Source organism: Gouania willdenowi, chromosome 1, assembly GCF_900634775.1.
Source record: "Gouania willdenowi chromosome 1, fGouWil2.1, whole genome shotgun sequence".
Lineage (NCBI taxonomy): Eukaryota > Metazoa > Chordata > Actinopteri > Blenniiformes > Gobiesocidae > Gouania > Gouania willdenowi.
In genome coordinates, this window is record NC_041044.1 from 17,559,282 (window position 1) to 17,580,029 (window position 20,748).

The 20,748-nt window shown below is 39.2% G+C and overlaps 1 protein-coding gene across 7 annotated transcripts in view; it reads right to left on the reverse strand.

Annotated features, from left to right (window-relative positions):
* The window catches only part of fat1a (FAT atypical cadherin 1a), a 100,108-nt gene that overhangs the window by 18,593 nt on the left and 60,767 nt on the right, over positions 1-20,748 (reverse strand). For all 7 annotated transcript variants that reach the window (XR_003674736.1, XR_003674738.1, XM_028456440.1 and 4 more), the window contains 10 exons: positions 20,222-20,418; positions 19,963-20,116; positions 18,559-18,792; positions 10,872-11,258; positions 6,442-6,656; positions 4,134-4,271; positions 3,788-3,931; positions 1,933-2,130; positions 882-1,478; positions 1-223 (listed from right to left, as the gene is read on the reverse strand). Coding sequence is in view for 5 of the 7 variants with exons in the window: in XM_028456440.1 (XP_028312241.1) it covers positions 1-223; positions 882-1,478; positions 1,933-2,130; positions 3,788-3,931; positions 4,134-4,271; positions 6,442-6,656; positions 10,872-11,258; positions 18,559-18,792; positions 19,963-20,116; positions 20,222-20,418 (2,487 nt within the window). In the remaining 2 variants the exon portion in view is untranslated. The remainder of the gene's footprint in view (positions 224-881; positions 1,479-1,932; positions 2,131-3,787; positions 3,932-4,133; positions 4,272-6,441; positions 6,657-10,871; positions 11,259-18,558; positions 18,793-19,962; positions 20,117-20,221; positions 20,419-20,748) is intronic.

Consider the following 20,748-nt stretch of genomic DNA (forward strand, 5'->3'; position numbering starts at 1 on the left):
CTTCACACTGGCAGGTGGCGGTCCTCTGGTGTCGCGGGGTAACAAAGCTGAGGCGTGCCGTGCTGTATGTAGACATGCTGCCTTTATCCATGGAAACAACCTCATCACAGAAGTGGAACGGGCAATCCAGACCAGCGCACACCTTCTGCGCCACACGCACTATACGCACGCCCGTCATCTCCTCGATCACCGCCGCAGAAGAGTTCAGCTTTCGGAAAACCACCTGAACAAAGTCAACAACAAACACGATTAAATGGTTATCATTATGTGCAGTGACATCGGACATGATTATGGGGACTGGCATTTTTTCCAATTGGATTTTTTTTCCCCTTGAAAGTCAATAACAATTACATTCTCGATAACTTTTATTCATATTGCGTTGTAATGACTGTATGTGTGTACGATGTCGTTTCAGCATCTTTAAATTTGATCGGTTACATTCACAGTATTGTCAAAATTGTATTATATCCAAACTCTAACCCCTAACTCAGCTAACCCTTACCACCTGTATGGGTGTGAAGATTCACACAGTGCGAAAACTTGATATGAATCATATTTTAATAATTGTTAACGACATATGTGTAAGCCATAGAACTGTTTTGCCTTTAATAGAATTTCCATTGTATACAAAGTCAATTATCTTAACTCAACTAATTACAATTAAATTACGATTACAACGGCAACAGATTTATAAAACTTCAATACCGATTATAATTACACCATAATTGTAATTAATTATCAATTACACGATTACAATTATAATAGTCCTCAACTCTGCTCACAATGGATATAAAAACTAATTCTATTTCTTTTTACAAAAGGCGTTACATTATTTATCTTGTTTTTTCTTATATTTGACCTGACGTCTTTGCTGATCTCACCTCCTGAGATTGATACGGACTTCCAGATCTTTCCAGAGTCAGCAAGACATCCAGATCTCCCTGTTCTGAAAGCTGCAGGCTCACGAGCTGGACCTCGCTCCTCCTCACTCCAGCGATGTTTCTCAGCGCTCGCTGGAAGTTACGCCAATAGTCCCCGATGAACTCCTCTGGCGCGATATTTGCAAAGCGCACAGCGATGGAGTTGTCCAGAGCCTGACGGGTAGCTTGACGGACATGGACGTTTACATCAGCTGAAGTGGTGAAGCGTCCGTCTGTCACCGTCACATTCAGAGGGTAGTGACCCACGTCCAGAGGCCGCAGGGCGATCACTTTCCCATCAGAAGCTGAGACTGAAAACAAGGGGCCTATCTCATCTGAGGATGATGAGGAGGAAGGGGCGAGGCTGTAGCTTAGGGTATCATAGATGTCTTGATCTGTAGCATGGATCTTCCCTAAAACACCTCCAGGATATTCATCACCAGCAGTGGAGATGAAAATGTCTAGTGGGAGAATGGCTGGAGGGTAGACGCTCTCTGCTATTATACGCACACTGATGAAGGCGGTGGAGAAAAGCACGGGTTTGCCACTGTCAGACACCTGAGTGTGGGGGAGATAAACACAAGCTTCAGCTTTTTACATTTGTCAACAGTAGAGGGCAACAAAGCTCCAGCAGTACAGAGAGGAAGTTCAGCAGGAATTACATAGTAACACATTCACCAATTACTTCTATAGAGGAAAAGCCGATGACTCAAAGCCTCTTCCGTGCACTCATTCATCCACTTTTATCCTCTGATTTTATCTTCAAAATAACATGTGATGAGCCAAAGCTTATTTAAGTGACACATTTTCTGAGATGCTTCACGAGTACCTGTCAATTGTGTTTGATGAAAATGGTTTACGGGAAAACAAATGTAGAGATGTAAGTGATGGCAATGCACACAGAAAAGACAAAAATGTGGCAGGTTTGGAGACCAAAGAACGTAGACTGCTCATCTTCTGTGAGTAAATCAATGAAACTCTAGCCTGGTTTCGTCTCAGCATTGAGTCTCACCTGTGCTTGGAGCAGGTAGTTTTCTTTACTTTTCCTATCCAGCACAGCCATGGCTAGCAGAGCTCCCTGCTGATTGATGTGGAAGGCGTCGCCGTCGTTTCCCTCCACAATGTCAAACGAGAAGGGCGGGCCGTTGTGAGAGGCATCGCGATCTGTTACAGTGAGCTGAAGAACGCTCGTGCCAGTTGGTCGATTCTCCTGTGTGACAACACAACAATAGGCTGAGGTTGTTGTGTGTATGTCTTATTGCTGTGTGCATGAGGTGGTGGGAGAGCAGGGCTGTTTGCCCCTGAGTGGTGTCTGTAAGGCTGTGTGTGAGTTTAAAGTCATGAATGTTTCTGCCTGTAGTTGTAGTGACACATCTTAGCTGTGAGAAGTCGCTATGTGTGTACAGACCCATCATTGTGTGTATTCCCGTCTGTCTCTGTGCACAGAGCTGCGTCTTACTGCTACAGCAGTAACGCCTGTAATCAACGCATTTTTTTTTAAATTTTCCTCCTAGTGGCAGGTCAGTAGAAAGCAGGGGTTTAGTTCCTCCTTAAGTTCCTGCTTAAAAAATAAGTGATTTCTTACCCACCCCCTTGCATTATCCTACCCTGACTCCCTCTTCCCTGTTCCCTTCCCCCTCACCTAGGTGTAACACTGCCCTCTCTTTTTATGTTCTCTCTTTAATAAAGTTTTTTTAGCCTTCCTTAGGGAGGGTTGGTGATGGTCACATTTATGCAATAAAATAAAACACAAAACATGCATTACTGTGCTGAGAAGATTGCACTACATATAGTGTTGACCTTTGATAGCATGTGCAGACAAGGTTAAAAAAATAAAAGAATAAATAATAATTCTGTTACTGATTTTTTTTTAAAATGACTAGAAATTAGCTGGTTTGTCACTTGTATAGTCTATAGAAAGGTGTTTCTACAAGTTTTCTTTTAAACTCATTTCCCTGTGGTTCGTTCCCAATGCAAAACCTGTCTAATGCTCTTGTTCTCAAGAAAATAAGGAAAAGGTCATGTTCTATATAGGAAACCTCATGAAAGCATGTGATATATACGTCAACAATCATGGAAATGGTATTAGTGAGGTGTCCGGCTTGAACAGGACAACACAGAGGCTACATTTCTGAGAAGAAACAGTGGAAAGGACGGAGGCGATTATATCAGCAGGGCTTTGTGTGTTGCTTGTCTGTCCCTGAATGGGCTTTACAAGTCTGCCTCCTGTGAACTCTTTTAATCCCCCACTAAAAATGACCTGTATTCTCCAGAGCCACGCCAAACGCTCTTCATCCGCTGCATAGAGTTGTTCATGTTTGAAAGCACTGCATGTATTTTCCTCTTAAATGATCTTTTTTTTTATGTAACCTAGTTAACACATCATTGTTACATATTTTTGCTCAAACCCACTTTTACAAAAGACTTCATGAGAGCCTCTTCTGAGACAATTCATCTTTCCTCTACAATTGTTTTGTTTTATAATTTCTTAAACTGGTTTCCATTGAAGTTCCTGTTCAGTGTTCCCATCTCTGCAGGCGATAACAGCTTAGCTTCATGCACATTCTCCTCTCCATCTCTTTAAGATCCTCTCCTTAAATTCCTTATCTACATTTTTTTTACTTAAAATGCAGCGTCTGACTCGGCTGCCTCACCCGCCTCCCTCTCCTTACCTCTGTTTCTGCTCCATCCTCCTACTTGCTTCTTGATATTCTACTCGCACCTACTCCCATTATTTCTCTTGGTTAATCCCTTTCTCTGTGTCTACTCTCAAATTCCCCTGCACCTCCCCCCTTCTCTACATTTGCTTTTCAACTCTTATTATCTTTCGACCTCCAATCCGTACGTAGTCCTTTCCATCATCTCACCTGGATGATGAGGCTGTAGTTGGCCTGTGAGAAAAGCGGGGCATTGTCATTGATGTCTGAGATGTCGATGTTTATAATGGTGCTGCTGGACAGAGGGGGCACCCCGTTGTCTGCGGCCACCACCGTCAGCGTATACCCAGATGTCTGAGAGACAGGAAGAGAGGAAGAGAGGATAAACAAAAGCAGCCAGTCCCTCCTAAGCGTTAACGCACCAAAGATCGGTAAACACACTCTTCACCATCAACCCTGACATCGCTTTGATTGGATCCTCCATATAGTGCAAATAGCTCCCGGGTGGATTAAACTGAATGTGAACAGTCAGCATTGTGTGTGTTGTCTATCTCACCCTCTCTCTGTCCAGCTGGTGAGCGACTTTCAGTTCTCCTCTTGCCGGATCAATAGTGAAGGGGCTGCCGTGGTTACCATCCACAATGGAGTAACGCACGTGGTTGTATGACGGCCCGTCGAAATCCTCTGCCACCACCTTCAAATCAAACATTAAGATCACCATTAATCACACAATGTTATGCTCATAAGACACCTGAAAAAAATGTTTTAGTGTCATACAATGGTGGGTAGAAACGAGTTGCATTTACTCTGTTACATGTACTAGAGTATTTTTTTGTGATATATACATATATATATGTGTGTGTATATACACCAGGATTTTTCAACCTTGGGGTCGTGACCCAATGTGGGCTCACCTGGAAATAAGATGGATAGTAAAATAAAATAAATTACTGAGTAAAATTATATATTTAAAATTTTTACATTTTTTAAAATTATTTTTATGCATTCATTCATTTATTTTTATGTATCAATTTTGCACAATTAAAAAAACAATACATCATGTGAATTAGACATGAAATAGACATGCAGTGCAGGAACAGGCAGAAAGCTCAAAGACCTTAAATATGTATTATTCTTTTTCAAATTAAAACACCAAACAATCTCAAACAACTGTATTCTATTTCACTTCCTCTAATATGAATATAGTTCAAATAAAATGCTGTGTAAAAATAACTGAGCTGTTGCATATTGTCACTTTGTGCACTAATGCTTACTACTCTGTATTTGTAACACAGTAAAACTAATTTTAGAGAAAAAAGTATCTAGGGTCGCCAGAAATTTGTGATAAAAATGGGGTCATGACCCAAAAAAAGGTCGGGAACCACTGGTATACACACTTTATTAGGTTGATTCAGTTATTTTAATGCAAGCTTCCTTTTTTTAATGAATGGATCCAAGCCTCTCATTCAGCGAGTGATGGTTTGTTTTTTGGAAGTAATGAAATGCATCTGAAGTTACTCACTAATTTAGTAGTTTTTTTAAGAGGTACTTTTTATTTTTACTCAATTTAATTTTTGAGTACTTTTACTTCTACTTGAGTATTCATATTATAAAGTAACTGTACTTTTACTTTGGTACTGATGTTTACCTTCCACTGGTGTCATAGTTTTCTAGAACTAAACTTATTTTTATCTCGACCCTAGGTTACCAAAGTGGGGTATGTTGATGCTAATGCTAGGCTCATGCTATGTTGATGCTAATGCTATGCTAATGTGAATGCTAGCTAATGCCAATGTTAATGCAAGGATAATGCTAGCAAATGCTAATGTTAATTAATGCTAGTTAATGCTAATGATAGGCTAATACTTGCTCATGCTAACGGTAATACTAGGCTAATGCTAATGACATGTTCAATGATGCGGGCTAGCTCATGCTAACGGTAATGCTAATGCAGTGTTCAATGACATGGGCTAGCTCATGCTACCGGTAAGGCTAGGCTAATGCTAATACAGTGTTCAATGACGCGGGCTAGCACCTGCATCCTCACTTGCATTTTCTTCAGGAAATGCAAATATTCTTTTTACATTTGATTCCTCTAGAGGTCAGTACATTTCAGAGACTATTTTCACTGTAGGCCTACATTGTATAGTATGACATTACATTATTATGCAGGGGCATGAGTAGGGGTACATGGCTTCAGGTTAAATGTCTGAAGGGGTATGGGACTGAAAAGTTTGGGAAACACTGATCTAGACTTTACAGAGCTCTCGTTTTCAACCCTATTGGTACAATGCCAATGGGATCTCTGTCAAAGCCACACGTTGACAGTGATCCCAGGGGAAATCAGTCACCAGAAGATTTACAAGTATGCGACAATGGCAGGTATTAGAATCAAATTTCCATATGAATAATTTATCTTCAGTACTGGGGCAGAGGGGCAAGGGGAGAAGCAGAAATGCAATGGGAGATCAAATTTGACGGATTAAAAAAAAAAAAAGGAGAAAACGTCTCATCATAGATTGAAGTCTAATGAGTCACATGCTTTTTAATTAAACTGCTTGAGCATGTGTGTCAAGATACTGCACTGGACCAGAAACGCAGTGAGCATGAAGAGCATTGGTCTTAATTTAGCTGTTCAACCAGATGGTGATTTGCCACAGGTGCAGATATGTGATAGTGTAGTCAGTGAATAATAGGCAAAGACGGGCAGGGCAGAGAGGGAGTTGCTGTTCTAACTGTCCTCCAGCTAAATCTGCCAATTTGTAAACCAAGTATGAATCTATCCCCACTTGGAAGTTTTTCAGTAATTGTGGTTTAATTTGACACAATGAAGACCTGCTGACTATGTTTATATTCATTCTCACCATCAACACAGTCTTTCCTAGCTCAGCGTCTTCACTGATTACGGCAGTGTAAACGTCCTGGCTGAAGACGGGTCTGTTGTCGTTAACATCAGTCAGGTTAATGTTAACGGTGGCCATGTCGCTGAGCGGTGGCGAACCCCCATCTGTGGCCTCGACAGTGATGTAGTATTCATGGGAGGCTTCATAGTCCAGAGGCTCGATCACAAAGACGTCACCTGAGAGAAACGGAGAGGGAGAGAAAGCAGAGAAGCAGAGAGATGAGTGAGCTGCTATCATCTACTTTAGAACAACATTTAATTAAAAACAAAGAAGTGATCATTTTTGCTTATTGAAAAGCATTGTCTGAAAAGTTGGAACCACAAAGAAATGGCTGCCTTTTATCATCATTTTCTGCTCAAATGCACCTTTAGCAAAATGTCAAACTCTTAATTATTTTTTTTTTCCTCTCTGGTTGTGGATTTTAGAAGTAAAATGTTGGCCAACCAAAACCTACAATGCATCGAAATGATTGACTATAAACACATTTGTAAACATTTAATCGCAAATTCTTGTTTAACACATTTTCAATATTAATAAAAAACATCCCAAAATTTTGGATTTCATCATTCTGAATTTTCCTCTCCTGAGGACAACTAACATTCTTAAAATAAGTTTTTCACTTATGGAGCCAATAAATCATTGTAAAAAGTGAACAACAACTCCATGCTGTCTAGATGCAATATGTGTATTTTCAGATTTATGTCGTATTAACTGAATTTTTGACGTAAAGCTGTCAGCCTGTACACGCTAACAGCTGCTGTCTTGCTTTGCCTAAAATTGTCTGGCCCTGACAAATGCTGTGCAGCAGCTATAACTGTAGTTTGTTCTCTTTAATTTTTGTTTTTTATCAATGTCATATTTAAGGAATTTGTTGTTGTAGTTTAAATTAGAGCTGCCACTTTAACACTTTAATTACAATTAATTAATTACAGGAAAAATGAACACACTAAAACAATTAAAACGCCGTTAATCGCAGTTGTTTTTGCACCCCAAACCGCGCAGAACCTTTAGCATTGCACAAGTACCCGGTATACCCATAATAGTGATCCAACGGCTACAATGGTAGAACTTGAGCAGAAGTCTTTGAGCGTCGTGCGCTTTAATTTTAGTTTCAAAAACACACCAGATGGAACACAAATGCCCAGTTGTGTGCAAATTATGCAAGAAAGAGTTTGTGGATCAGTGGAGCTCTTACTACAGCGGAGCTTCTCCAACTCAACGCTAAACATGTAGCAGCTAGCACGGATAGTGGTGCTTCAGATGCTACACTAGACCGAGCAGACAGAGTGGCCAATCCGGACAAGATGACAAGGTTTAGAGCCAAAATGATTTATATTTTCTATTAGTTGGATATTGACAAAAGTACACATCAATATTCCCCGATGGTCTAAACTAAAGATGGAAGCAGCCCTTAGGACTAATCTCACATACAAAGGAATGGAAATATTTACACGTGCATCTATTCAAGTCTGTTAAACAATAAATTACTTTATAAAGCCACTTTGTGATATATCTTTTAATCTGCCGCAACAATGCAATCTAAATGAAAAGAATTCAAGTTGAGGTTTTTCTCAGCAGCCAACCCCATATTGCCAGACGTTTTAGATGATTTTCACAGATTTTTCAAGACCCACAGAATATTTTGTCCTATGACAATCAGACATCTGAAACCAGACTCTGTGATTAGACTCTAGGAATGTAACGATTCACTCAACTCCCGATACGATTCGATTCGCGATACTGGGTTCACGATACGATTCTCTCACGATTTATTTTAGAAAATGGGACTGTAGACAAATTTTTTTTTTGGGAAAAAAAATAGAAAATACGGTACTATTTTCCTTTTATTTTTCATTGTCAAAAGAATTCCTTGATAAACTATTCAAAACAATGCAATTTAACTAAAAATAAATCATGAAAGAAATAAACAAAGGAATAATACAAATGAAAATGAAGCCTATTAATTTAAATTCTGGTTCTATAATAAACAATTCAAAACTGCATAATAGTTCTTTTCTTTTAAAAGTGCAACTGAAAATGTATTTTGTGCCTTAACAATTGGACTTTAAAAAAAAATAAAAATAACCGTCATTGCCGTGATTTACGTCATATTTGTTTGGACCACCAGAGGGCGCTGGTAACCCAGTGGTCGGTTGGCATGCCAATATCTTGCAGTGAAGAAGAGAAGCTATGCTAGCAGACAGAGCTAATAGAAAAACGTGACTTTTACAGATATTCAAGTAATATTACAAATATTCTTTCGGTGCTAAAGGGGAAATGAATCATTTATTAACATATTTAAGAGTAGAAGGCGGCCAAAAAGAAAGTATTAGCAGACTCCGCCCGCCGCCTACACTGCGATTCAATTTTCAGAAAATCGATATCAACCGTGATACCTATGAATCGATTTTTAACTGCCTTACGATTAATCGTTACATCTCTATTAGACTCTCTACTTTCATCAAAAAAAATAATTCTGTTTCTATCTTGTTTCGTTCTTCTGTAATCCACAGTTGAATAGGGGCAATTTTCACACAAATTGCCAGTTTGTGACAAAAAGTTGAGAAAAATTGCTTTTTCTGAAAAAACCTATTAGTGACTTTGAAGCAATTTTTTTTGCTTTAGGGATACCTGAACATTAGTTTCCTTCTATAAAACTACAAAAACAACACTGAGACCTGGCTTTTGATGGCAACATTATTATTATTTTGCTATCTATGTCAGATTTGAATGGATTTGTTACTGTATTTTGGCATTCCTCCAAGTCTTCCCCCCTGTTAGTTCCCACGCACACAACTTCCTCCTCCTCCTGGACATGCCGAGTGTCACCGCTTGCCCCGTTTTATTTAGATCGTTTTATCTCACCATCGCCACACTCTCAATAGTCCACTTAGGTTCCACCAGTGATGTGCCGTCAGGGTAGGCAAGGTAGGCAGTGCCTACCCAAGGGTGAATTGATACTGTATTTTGATTATTTGTTTTAATTATAATATAACCCATTCATAATCCATTTCCAATAGTCTACAGTACCTATAAGTTTGAAAGTGTCAGCATTTTGTGCGTTTCATAGCCCAAATTACTAAACAGCGCTGTTTCCTGGAACAGCTGCCGTGTCACTCCTCTGTAAAGCAGGAGGAGACCACGCCTCCCAAAAGCACACGGCTGCTCTGCCTCTGTTAACATAGCGTGTTTTTACATGTTTGCACATGCGCAGTCAGGTCCCCAAGATGAAAACCATTTACGTCCAAAGGCAGCGTAGAGAGCTGCCTTTGGACCTTGTATGCTATACGTAAGTTCACAGTACATGAGTGAATTGATATCATGTGACCGCTGCTGCTACGTTCCATCTCGCTCCAGCGAATGGGCGGGATAACACTACAGGCAGAATGACAGCGCTAGAGACGATAGAGAAACTTTTTCTTGAGGAAAAACGACAGCTTTTAAAAGATGGGAGACCAACACCTGAGTTACCAGAGCTTCAGCAAAGGTAAGGTCAGAAAATGTTTCATACTTTTCACAGTGAATGGAACAAAAGGAAAGATTGACTTTGTGGTTGCGCCTCACTGAGGCTGTTCTGAGTTGTTGTTGTTGTTGTCATTTTCTCCGAGTTTCTGTGTTTACAACACAAACAACGGATTCACTGCCGTGTCATGAGATATATCGTGTTGGGAGAGTATGGAGACTATATTAAATAATTGTTTATGTTTCTTTAATGGTGTTTTAAGATGTTGATTTTGTTAGATGGCTAAATGTTTGTTCATGTGGATCTTGTTGGGTTTTTTCTTTCTTATTATGAATTTTATTTTTTGATAAGCGCATTGAGATGACTTTGTTGTAAATTTCTTTATAAAAATAAAGTTGATTTGAATTGAATGAACACTTGCCAGCAGAAACATATGAAATTGTCATTGGTGGTCTCGATTTGCAAAGTGCCTACCCAACCCTAGTGGTCACAGCACGTCACTGGGTTCCACACACGCTCTTTACCGATGAGCTGCTGGGAACTTCAGCATCAACTCTCGTAGCTCCATTTTTTGTCTCGTAAACTCTTTTCCTCTCCGTCTGAGCTCTGCCCATCACGGGTGATCTCTCATCCAAAAGTGCGCTGCTCCCACCTACATGTCACCAGTTGGTCACTACATCATTGTTAGATAGTTAGATATTCACGGGAGAGCTTCGTCACACTGTCTCCTCGCAACTCCAGCCGAAAAACACAATTCACGTCTTTAGATGTGAATGGCACTCCACATTACTAAACCAAATAACGTCTGTACACGTGAATGGCACTCAATGAGTTAATTAATCACACTATTTTTTAATCTATTGACAGCACTTAGTTAAAATCTATTCATTAAAAAAAGCAGCTAAATGAAGTGACAGTATTGACATACCTGTGCGTGGATCCACACTGAACATGCTGTGCTCGTTCCCACTGATGATGGTGTAAGCAATCTCCCCATTAGTGTCTGCATCGCGGCTCGCTGCCTGCACTCTGAGCACCTGGGTTCCCACGGACACGTCTTCGGACACAGTGGCTATGTATTCGCGCTGCTCAAACACGGGCGGATTATCGTTGATGTCCAGGACAGAGACCGTCACCTGGGTGAAGGAGGTGTAACGAGGCAATCCTTGGTCGCTGGCTCGGGCCTTCAGCTCGTATGTGGACTGCACCTCGCGGTCCAGGGCGCGCTCCAGGCTTATAACACCAGTGTGTTCATTGATGGAGAAAAAGCCATCAGCAGAGGTGTCCAATGAGTAGAGGACGTCAGCATTAAGACCTGCAACAACACAGAGGAAACAACTCAGGCCTTTGTTGCAACATGACAACAACTAATTTGGTTGCAATGTGATAGCGCTCTGTTAATTAAGTACGTTTAATTTGTCTGCCGCCCACAAAATCATCAGCCACAAGTCTGAGAACCATAGAGACAAAACCCCTCCAGTATAAACCCTCATAAATGAATCAACCTCCCTCCTAATATTCTCCCTAAATAACATCCATTGGCCCCAGCGAAGCTGATACACAGTCATTGTATTCCATGCGGTCCACATAACTCATGTCCTCCCACCAGCAAGACGCTTCCAGGAATGAGACAGAGACAGATTAAAATAATAATAATAATCAGAATACTTCTCAGTAGGTGGTCCCTGTTTAGAATGTGCTATTATATTACTGTTCATCGGGTGTGTCGCCAAACCTCGGAGGATCTCATTATCATGAAGGAGAGGCTAACCATAGGGAACGCCGCTTAAATGATTGGCATCTCTTTCGTCGGCTCTGATAAACCTTGAGACAATGGCACACATCAGACTGGTCATTGCAATCCTGCAGCGTGAGTGATTGATATCGAAGCAGACATGAGATATTAAAGGAATTTGATCCTTCTGTCAATCTAAAACAAGGCAACTAAAGGTGATGTGATGGCACATCAGTTCCTCTTCAGCTGTTTTTTTCTCTCTCTAATGTTCAAACTTATTTCAAGTACAAGTAAAAAGTAACTAAGTTCAAATGTACTCAAAGTAAAAAGGAAGGCAATAAATCTTGCACAATTAGGCCTTCATTTATTTACCACAAAGGCATCTGTATAAAATAAAAGGTCTGTCAAAATGCACAATTATTTGTTAAATAAAATAACACAAATGAATTTAAATTCATAATTAAAAAAAAAAATCCTCAGCCTCTAAGTATAGATATATTTATGGACTCTAAAACTGTGCCATGCCAAATGTACCATGCAGGGTAAAACAACATAATAGGTAGAAACCACAACCTAAACCAAAGAAAGTGGCGGGGCGTTGATCAAAAATGGTACAACTAAACATATGGATTACGTTCTTAGCCATAAACTGCATAAACTTCAAACTATGAGACTATGAAACACAAACAGAAAAATAATCACAAAAAATTATATTTTACTGATAAAGGTTGAGTGTAGAAATGTAACGACTTACTGAAATACAAGTAAAATTGCTGATATAGAAATACACTCAAAAAAGTACAAGTACCCATGAAAGCAACTCAATTACAGTAACATGAATACTTGTAATCAGTTATTTTCCCCTCTGCTGTCAATGATGTGAAACTGGTATTCATCTTTGACGTGCATTCCATCTCTGCTTGGTTAGGTTTTAGATGTGTGTACTAGTAGATACTGGCACAACAACACCTTTAAATGTTCAATAGCTGAATTCACAATGTTGGAAAAACCTGAATTGAAATAGTCTTTGCCACAACTTTTTGATAAATGATTGTAAGCATGTCTAGATTAATCACATAACATATGTCAGAGATTTTTAAAAAACAGACCGGTTTCTTGAGATTTACAATTCATAAAAAAGGAGAAAAAATGGCATCAATATTCTAACATCGGAACTGGAGGGAATTTTTTTTTTTTTATTATTATTTCTTTAAAACTTTGTGCAAGACATTAAAGAGATAACAAACCTGAAATTAAAAAAACCTGGGGACAGGAAACCAAAAAAAAGCCTGCAGCTATCACTAGGCTGAGGCATGAAAATGATCAAATTCCTTGAGAAAGGAGAAAGCTGAGTGGAGAAAGTGAGGGAGTGCATTGTGCCAATAGAGACATAGACAAACCTGAGCAAGAATTCAGTGGTTTATCAACAGATCAGGGAGACATGTCTAGGTATCTGTTTTTTAGGGAGGCTTTCTAGCCACACTTTTGTATCTGCCCAAGGTAGGCTTTGTATGTACCCTTTTATTTCTTGCATTCTACCGACACTGCACTGTACCGACATATGTACTCTTATTGTTATTGTTTTAAACAGTAAAATGCGAAGCACTTTGTGACCCTGGTCTGTGAAAAGCGCTATATAAATAAATTTTACTTACTTACTGACTTACTCTGTCTGGTTCATAATCGTTCCACCGCTCACGTGGATGTGGGTAAGTGTCAACATTATGAAAGGTTCATAAAGGTACGAAATGAGTCAGGTTGACACAGGCAAATGAAGACAATAAAGACACTCTTCTCTCTTTACCGATGAGCTACTGTAGACGTTTCTAATTTAATGCTTGGCTGCAGACTGAGTGAAGTGGGCCAAATGTCTTCCTCTTCACCAAGTTGTACTTAAAGTCCATGTAGAGCAGAAATACATTTTTGTTATGAGTTTGTCACACCACAGAAACAAATTTGAAAGATGAAAAAAATTGCTAAGTATATAAAATTAGATCTCAAAATCATGGATAAACAAGCACTTCTCTCTGCTCTGAAACGCTCGGGGTGTGTCAATTAGAGGCGTTACCCGTTACCCTGCACACTGTGGCATCCTGGAAAGATGCACGAGCGACGTGGAGGAGACATGACTTTTTAGCTGAGTGGTTGACTGGTTAGCTGACCTTTTGACTGGTTAGCTGACTGGTTGATTGGTTAGCTGACTGGTTGACTGGTTAGCTGACTGATTGACTGGTTAGCTGACTGATTGACTGGTTAGCTGACTGGTGGACTGGTTAGCTAACTGGTTGATTAGTTAGCTAACTGGTTGATTGGTTAGCTGACTGATTGACTGGTTAGCTGACTGGCTGACTGGTTAGCTAACTGGTTGACTGGTTAGCTGACTGGTTGATTGGTGAGCTGACTGGTTGATTGGTTAGCTGACTGGTTGATTGGTTATCTGACAGGTTGATTGGTTAGCTAACTGGTTGACTAGTTAGCTGACTGGTTGACCGGTTAGATGACTGATTGACTGGTTAGCTGGCTGGTTGATTGGTTAGTTAACTGGTTGATTGGTTAGCTGACTGGTTAGCTAACTGGTTGACTTGTTAGCTGACCGGTTGACTGGTTAGCTGACTGGTTGATTGGTTAGCTGATCTTTTGACTGGTTAGCTGATCTTTTGACTGGTTAGCTGACTGGTTGATTGGTTAGCTGACCTTTTGACTGGTTAGCTGACTGGTTGATTGGTTAGCTGACTGGTTGATTGGTTAGCTGACTGGTTGATTGGTTAGCTGACTGATTGACTGGTTAGCTGACTGGCTGACTGGTTAGCTAACTGGTTGACTGGTTAGCTGACTGGTTGATTGGTGAGCTGACTGGTTGATTGGTTAGCTGACTGGTTGATTGGTTAGCTGACAGGTTGATTGGTTAGCTAACTGGTTGACTAGTTAGCTGACTGGTTGACCGGTTAGATGACTGATTGACTGGTTAGCTGGCTGGTTGATTGGTTAGTTAACTGGTTGATTGGTTAGCTGACTGGTTAGCTAACTGGTTGACTTGTTAGCTGACCGGTTGACTGGTTAGCTGACTGGTTGATTGGTTAGCTGATCTTTTGACTGGTTAGCTGACTGGTTGATTGGTTAGCTGACCTTTTGACTGGTTAGCTGACTGGTTGATTGGTTAGCTGACTGGTTAGCTAACTGGTTAGCTAGCTGCCAAGTGTCATAAGAAATGCTATCTGGGACTTGAGAGCGAGCAAGAAAACCACCGAAGCTAATGAATGTATTCATATGCTTCAGCAGCAGGGTTTACGCTAATGATGGCTCCGTTACATAACGCAGCTATGATTTCTGACCTGCCCATTAAATCCTGAAGACATTTTTTTAAACACAAATTGTGAAGCCTAGCTCCACAATCATAAATGGTTGAATGGCTTTTAATGTTTTAAGGAATACATTTATGACCTATTTAATGTGTTTAGGAGAAAGTCGCTGAATTTGTTTGACACAGTCTTTAAAGCTTGAGACAGAATGGGAAAAAAGCCAAAGAAACGCCAGACAATATTATTAAAGTGTGCAGTGTGAAAGAAAGAGATCAATTTTCCATTCCTGTTTTCTCTTAGTGTAACTAAATAATTACTGCCCCTGGCAAAACTACAGGAGTCACTTTTTTCCCACAACTCAACCATGATTTTTGAGATTCAAAATATCCAGTCCACTGAGAAGAAAGGTGTTCAATGCTTTTTGATGCTCTTTTCTTTCACCACTTTCTGAGGGACTGGAGTACATCCTCCTTTCACTCCGTCGAGCTGCCCACCTCCTCCCAAATAAGAAAGTTTGGGGAAAAAGAGCAACGTTGGTTTCGTGCCAAGTTAAAAGAGAAAAATGGAGTGTTGCAGCCAAACTGACAGGTTCACTAGGAAGCAATCCGAAAGGGTTTAAATAACTGCTAAACTGCATGTTTCAGGCTTGCCAACCTTTTCCCTCCTAATGATCTGTAATGGTTGCTGAACAGAAGGGAAGTCGGGGATAAATATGGGACCCCGAGGCTTTGAATTATGAAACTTATACAATCGCAAATATCCCTTTAGAGAATTGAAGACAAAAAAGTGTCATTAACGCATAATAAAGCTTTTAATTTGGGGGGTTAATCATTCACAAAATGTCATACTCGTTATCCCTCCCGCTCACCATTTAGAGTAAAGCAGTTTGATAGCACGAAGGCAATATGTTGCATATGTTGGCAAATGAACACTGTTGTAAAGCCATATCATTACCTCAAAACCCTGATTTCCCAGATATCACTGCTCCAACCAGCACTCAGTGAGGCAGACACCATTAAGCATTAAATGCACTGTAGAAAACAGCCAATACTTGGTGTGATTATCGGAAATGCTGGGTAATAAAACATGCATTATTCCAAGCCTAACTATGGGTGTGACTTCGGTCATTCAACATTAAACTGTAACCGTAATATCATCATAGTTTTTACAATCTACAACTAAAAAAGAAAGAAAAAAAAGGAGCATTTAGTAAATAAATGAAATGAAACATTAGTTAGTGGCTCCTGAATAGATTTATTTCTACAGTTTCAGTTTCCGTTCATGTTCTACTGAAGATAATTTCTATCATAATTATTTGTGTTTTTGGTGCATTTTGTGTATTTTGTTGTTGTTTGTCTGTTCTTTTTATTATTCAGTATATTTTTGTGTATTTTTGTTGTTGTTTTTCTGTGTTGTTGGTCTTATTTAAATTATTCTCTCTCAGTGTGTGTGTTTTTGGTGTCGTTTGGTTGTTTCTTATGTCGTTTTGTACGTTTCTCTGTTATTTTTGTGTATTTTGTAGTGATCTTGTCTGTTTTTCTTACATTTAGTGTGTCTTTGTTGTCGTTTTGTGTGTTGCTGGTAAAGGAAGTATTTTTCTCTCTTAGTGTGTTATTGGTGTCATTTTGTGTATTTTTTTGTTGTTTGTCTGTTCTTTATATTATTCAGTGTATTTTTCTCTTATTTTGTGAGTTTTTGTTGTTGTTTTGTGAGTTCCTGGTAATATTGAGTGTGATTATCATGTTTAACTAAGAATGAAATTATAAAACCTTATATTTTTAATGCTTTCATTTGTTAATTTTCCTCTCTCTTTCTCAAGTACCCACTGTAGTGCCATCGCGTACCCCCATTTGAGAAACACCGCTTTAGAGCATCCAATTTGGCCTGTAGAAAAAAGTATAAATAACAGAGAAAACTATAATCATTGTGTAAATTACCAACTAATTGAGTTGTATATATCTCACCCCTCTAAATACAAAAATTCGACAATATTCACAATATCTGCAGGGCTCACATTTTTCTCGTGCTTCTATCACATGATTGTAATCATTTTTAATCTCATTTAGTTTTTCTTTTTTTTAAATTAAATTAAAATTAGTGAAAAAAGTCAAGGAAATTTAAAAATAAGATCCCTGAGGGACTAAAAACTGTTATTTACATATTTATTAGAAAGTCAGTGCTAAACATACTTTATATATAATTTAAACATGGATGTGCAATGAAGGGAACATTCATGTTGAAAATGCTTGTTTTCCCACCTAAAATCTGTGGCCCACTTGAGATAAAACTGGTCTGTATTTGGCCCCTGAACTAAAATGAGTTAAAACCCTGCATTAGAGGATCTCCATTGTTAATAATGCACCACTGGCTAACAATTGATTTCAATATAAAGCAGTAGTTTACAGATCAAATAGACATACAGCCAAATGAGCTCCATGCACACATGTAACCTTATCTGTTCCAAATTATGATAATAAACGATAAATGATAAACAATATATTTACATTCTCAAACTTTGATTCTATTGGTTATTATGATTCACATTCTATACAATAACATGTTTTATGAAAGCGGGGCTGGCCACGAGAGAAAATAATTTAAGTGGGTTCTGACCTAAAGTCAGAATTCTGACTTTATTTCTAAGAAGAATTCTGAAATTTTTTGATTAATTGCAATTTTGTCTAAAATTCTAAGGGTAAAATCTTTGTGCTTATTTATTAAATGTGTCAATACCTTAAATGTTACTAATTTAAAAGACACTGATGCCTCTAGAGGGAGATCATAGGTACAACATGGAACGCCAGAGCAAAACCTTGTGTAGATGTCATGTAATGACCCTTAAATGTGTATAATCGTGAACTCTGCAAAAGCATGTTTAATATAAAAGGGATTTAGCAGAAAGAATTGAGACCTACTGCTCTACTTTATTGGTTATTCACTGAAACCGTGCCTTCCACTGTGACTGCTTAGTCAAGCATCAAATTACTGCACATGCTGACAAAGTACTGAATGTGGCTGCAGAGAAACCAATACTCAGCATTTAAAGACTTTGAGAAATGGTTTCTTGCTTTCAAAGTCTGGAAAAAAAAACCTTTAGCCAGAAGAGCTAATAGTTCACGTCTTCTTCAAGCATTAGAGAAGATTGCCTGTGATGTAAATCCATTCACATTGAAAAACCTTCTTTTCTTGCCACAGGGTTTAGTTAAGTAAAAAAACATCAGCTCTTAACAATGACTGATTTAGGTAGTTAAAATTTCAGCTTCATAAATCATCAGCATGATGAATAGATGAGGGGTAATTAAAAGCTGCTTCCTCACCCAGTTTACAGAGTTCATAAATAAACATAGATTGATCTGCTGAACTATGTATTTACAAATTGTAAGGTTTGTCAGGAAAGGGAAAAACAGCAAATATAGGTAATTAGGTAGGTAGGTAAAGTATGATAATGCTCAGAAGCACTTGGCTTCCTTCACTTCCCTAGACTTTCATAAAAAGTCGTTTTATAATTAGTGTCTGGCTGGCAGTTTTTCATTGGACTATATGCAATTCTACACAATGTTCCTGAATATTAAGCCTCTTACCCTTGTCCACATCATTCGCCTGCAGTTTTGCCACAAAGGTTCCGGGCTCAGTGTTCTCAAACACAGTGATGGAGTACGGGTCGGATGAAAACTGTGGTGGGTTATCATTGACGTCCTCAACTGTGATGTTAATGTCTGATTCACAGTAGCGTCCGCCTCCGTCCACTGCCCTCACTTTGAATCTGTGCTCTTCCTGCTCCTCTCGGTCCAAAGGTTGTAAAGTCTTCAGCTCTCCTGAAAGTCACACACAGGCTGTGTTATCATGGATCCATACGACTAAAAACAAACGGTTCCATTTGCACATTAGTTTAATGTTTTTCCTCTGATCGTTTTATGTAAGACAACAATGAGCCGTCTTGTGTTGACTATCTGCTAACGGGATGAAAAGCTTTTAAACAACTAATGGCTTTCAACAGGGAATGGAGGGGAATAAATAAGTAATTGGAGAACGACTGAATAGCAAAAGGAGCGCAATTGGAAAGGGAAAACATCTAAGTTGGCAGCAATGATGAGCTTTGGATACATCCTGGGAAGTTATGCAACAAACATTACCACAACCTCTCTGGAAAACTCTGGGGCCTCTTGGCTTGGCAGTCTCCATCAGCAATAATCCTCCTCGTCTACACTGAACAAAATAATGTTTCCTCTCCTTGCCAAATAACCCATGGATTACATTGTTGCCCTATTATCTGCCATAGTGTCAGCATTGGCATATTAAAGATAACTGCCTGAGGTTTCTACCCAAGAGCATATGAGCTGCTTGACTGTTAAATTCAATAGATTGATACTTAGCATTTCTTTTCTTTTTTTAAAAAAGTGGCTGATTAACTGGCACTTCTTTTTTTCCTCCCAGCAGCCAGATGGAGGGTCTAATTTGAAATGTGTCCCAGAAGAGATTATATCCAGGGAAGAAGTATAGTTGCCGTAAATCCAACATAAGTGTGCAACTTGGTGCTTTAGTGCCACTGCAGGTCTCTTAGTAGCCCTTTGGGAAAACGTTGTAAGTTCTTTATGAAATAAATTCGTATATAACTGGACACAAGAAGACTATGTTGGCCTCTCTGGCTGACAATAACTTGTATGAAGGAAGAAAAGCAATAAAATATTGCAGAAGATCTGGCTTCCTCACGTATAAAAAAACAAACAAAACATCATGCTGAGCTGTGATTTTGTATGTTGGTTGCTTAAAACAGAAGGCCACAAGTCTGAAGTTTATAGATGCTACACGTGACTTTGTTAAAATCGAAGAAATAAATGTTTATGTCCCAGATAGACAGCTATATTTTACAGGCCTTTGCACCTTAAACCACTGCTGGAATGGTGTTTGAACAAACGCCTGCTACCACATGAACACACACACACACACACACACACACACACACACACACACACACACACACACACCAGTTTCAGAGTCGATAACAAAGAGTTGTGATCCAACTCCCTGGAGCTCGTAGGAGATTTGGGCGTTTGAGCGGATGTCAGCATCTGTGGCTGAAACCTGCAAGATGAGCCTTCCAGCAGGCGAGTCCTCAGGGACGCTTTCACTGTACACAGACTGCAGGGCAGAAAGAATAAAATGAATGTGGGGAGGAAATTAAAGTCAATATCAAAGTCAAACAAGCACAGCAAGCTGAAAAATGGTGCTAGAATAACGTTTTACCTTTTCACACACAGGGCTATTATCATTGGCATCCAGAACCTTCACTTCCACAACTGCTTTAGCAGTAAAGATACCATCACTGGCAGTAATGTTCAGGAGATAGTTGTCCCTTTCCTCACGGTCCAGGGGCTTCCTGACCAACACCTTCCATTCATTCTGAATGTGCTCAATAGCAAATTGGCCAAGTGGGTCCCCTCCTGAAAATATATACACCAGTGTTACCGACAAAATGGCTCAATCACTAGTAATGACACAATAATGGATAATTGATTAACTTTAGAGCAAGCAGAACTAAATTTACTTTTCCAAAACAAAAAGCATATAAACAAACTGGTTATGTGCCTTGATTGATTATAGTACTGCTTACTAGTTCTCCCAATAATTCCAGACTTGGAATTGTTCTTCACACTTATTAATTACCCCCAGAAAAATGGTTTTCTGACATCTATTTCACTATTCAGCGAGGTAATTATACATTTCTGTTTTAATGACCAAGATATTAGCCTGCAATTTGGGTAGAATTAGTA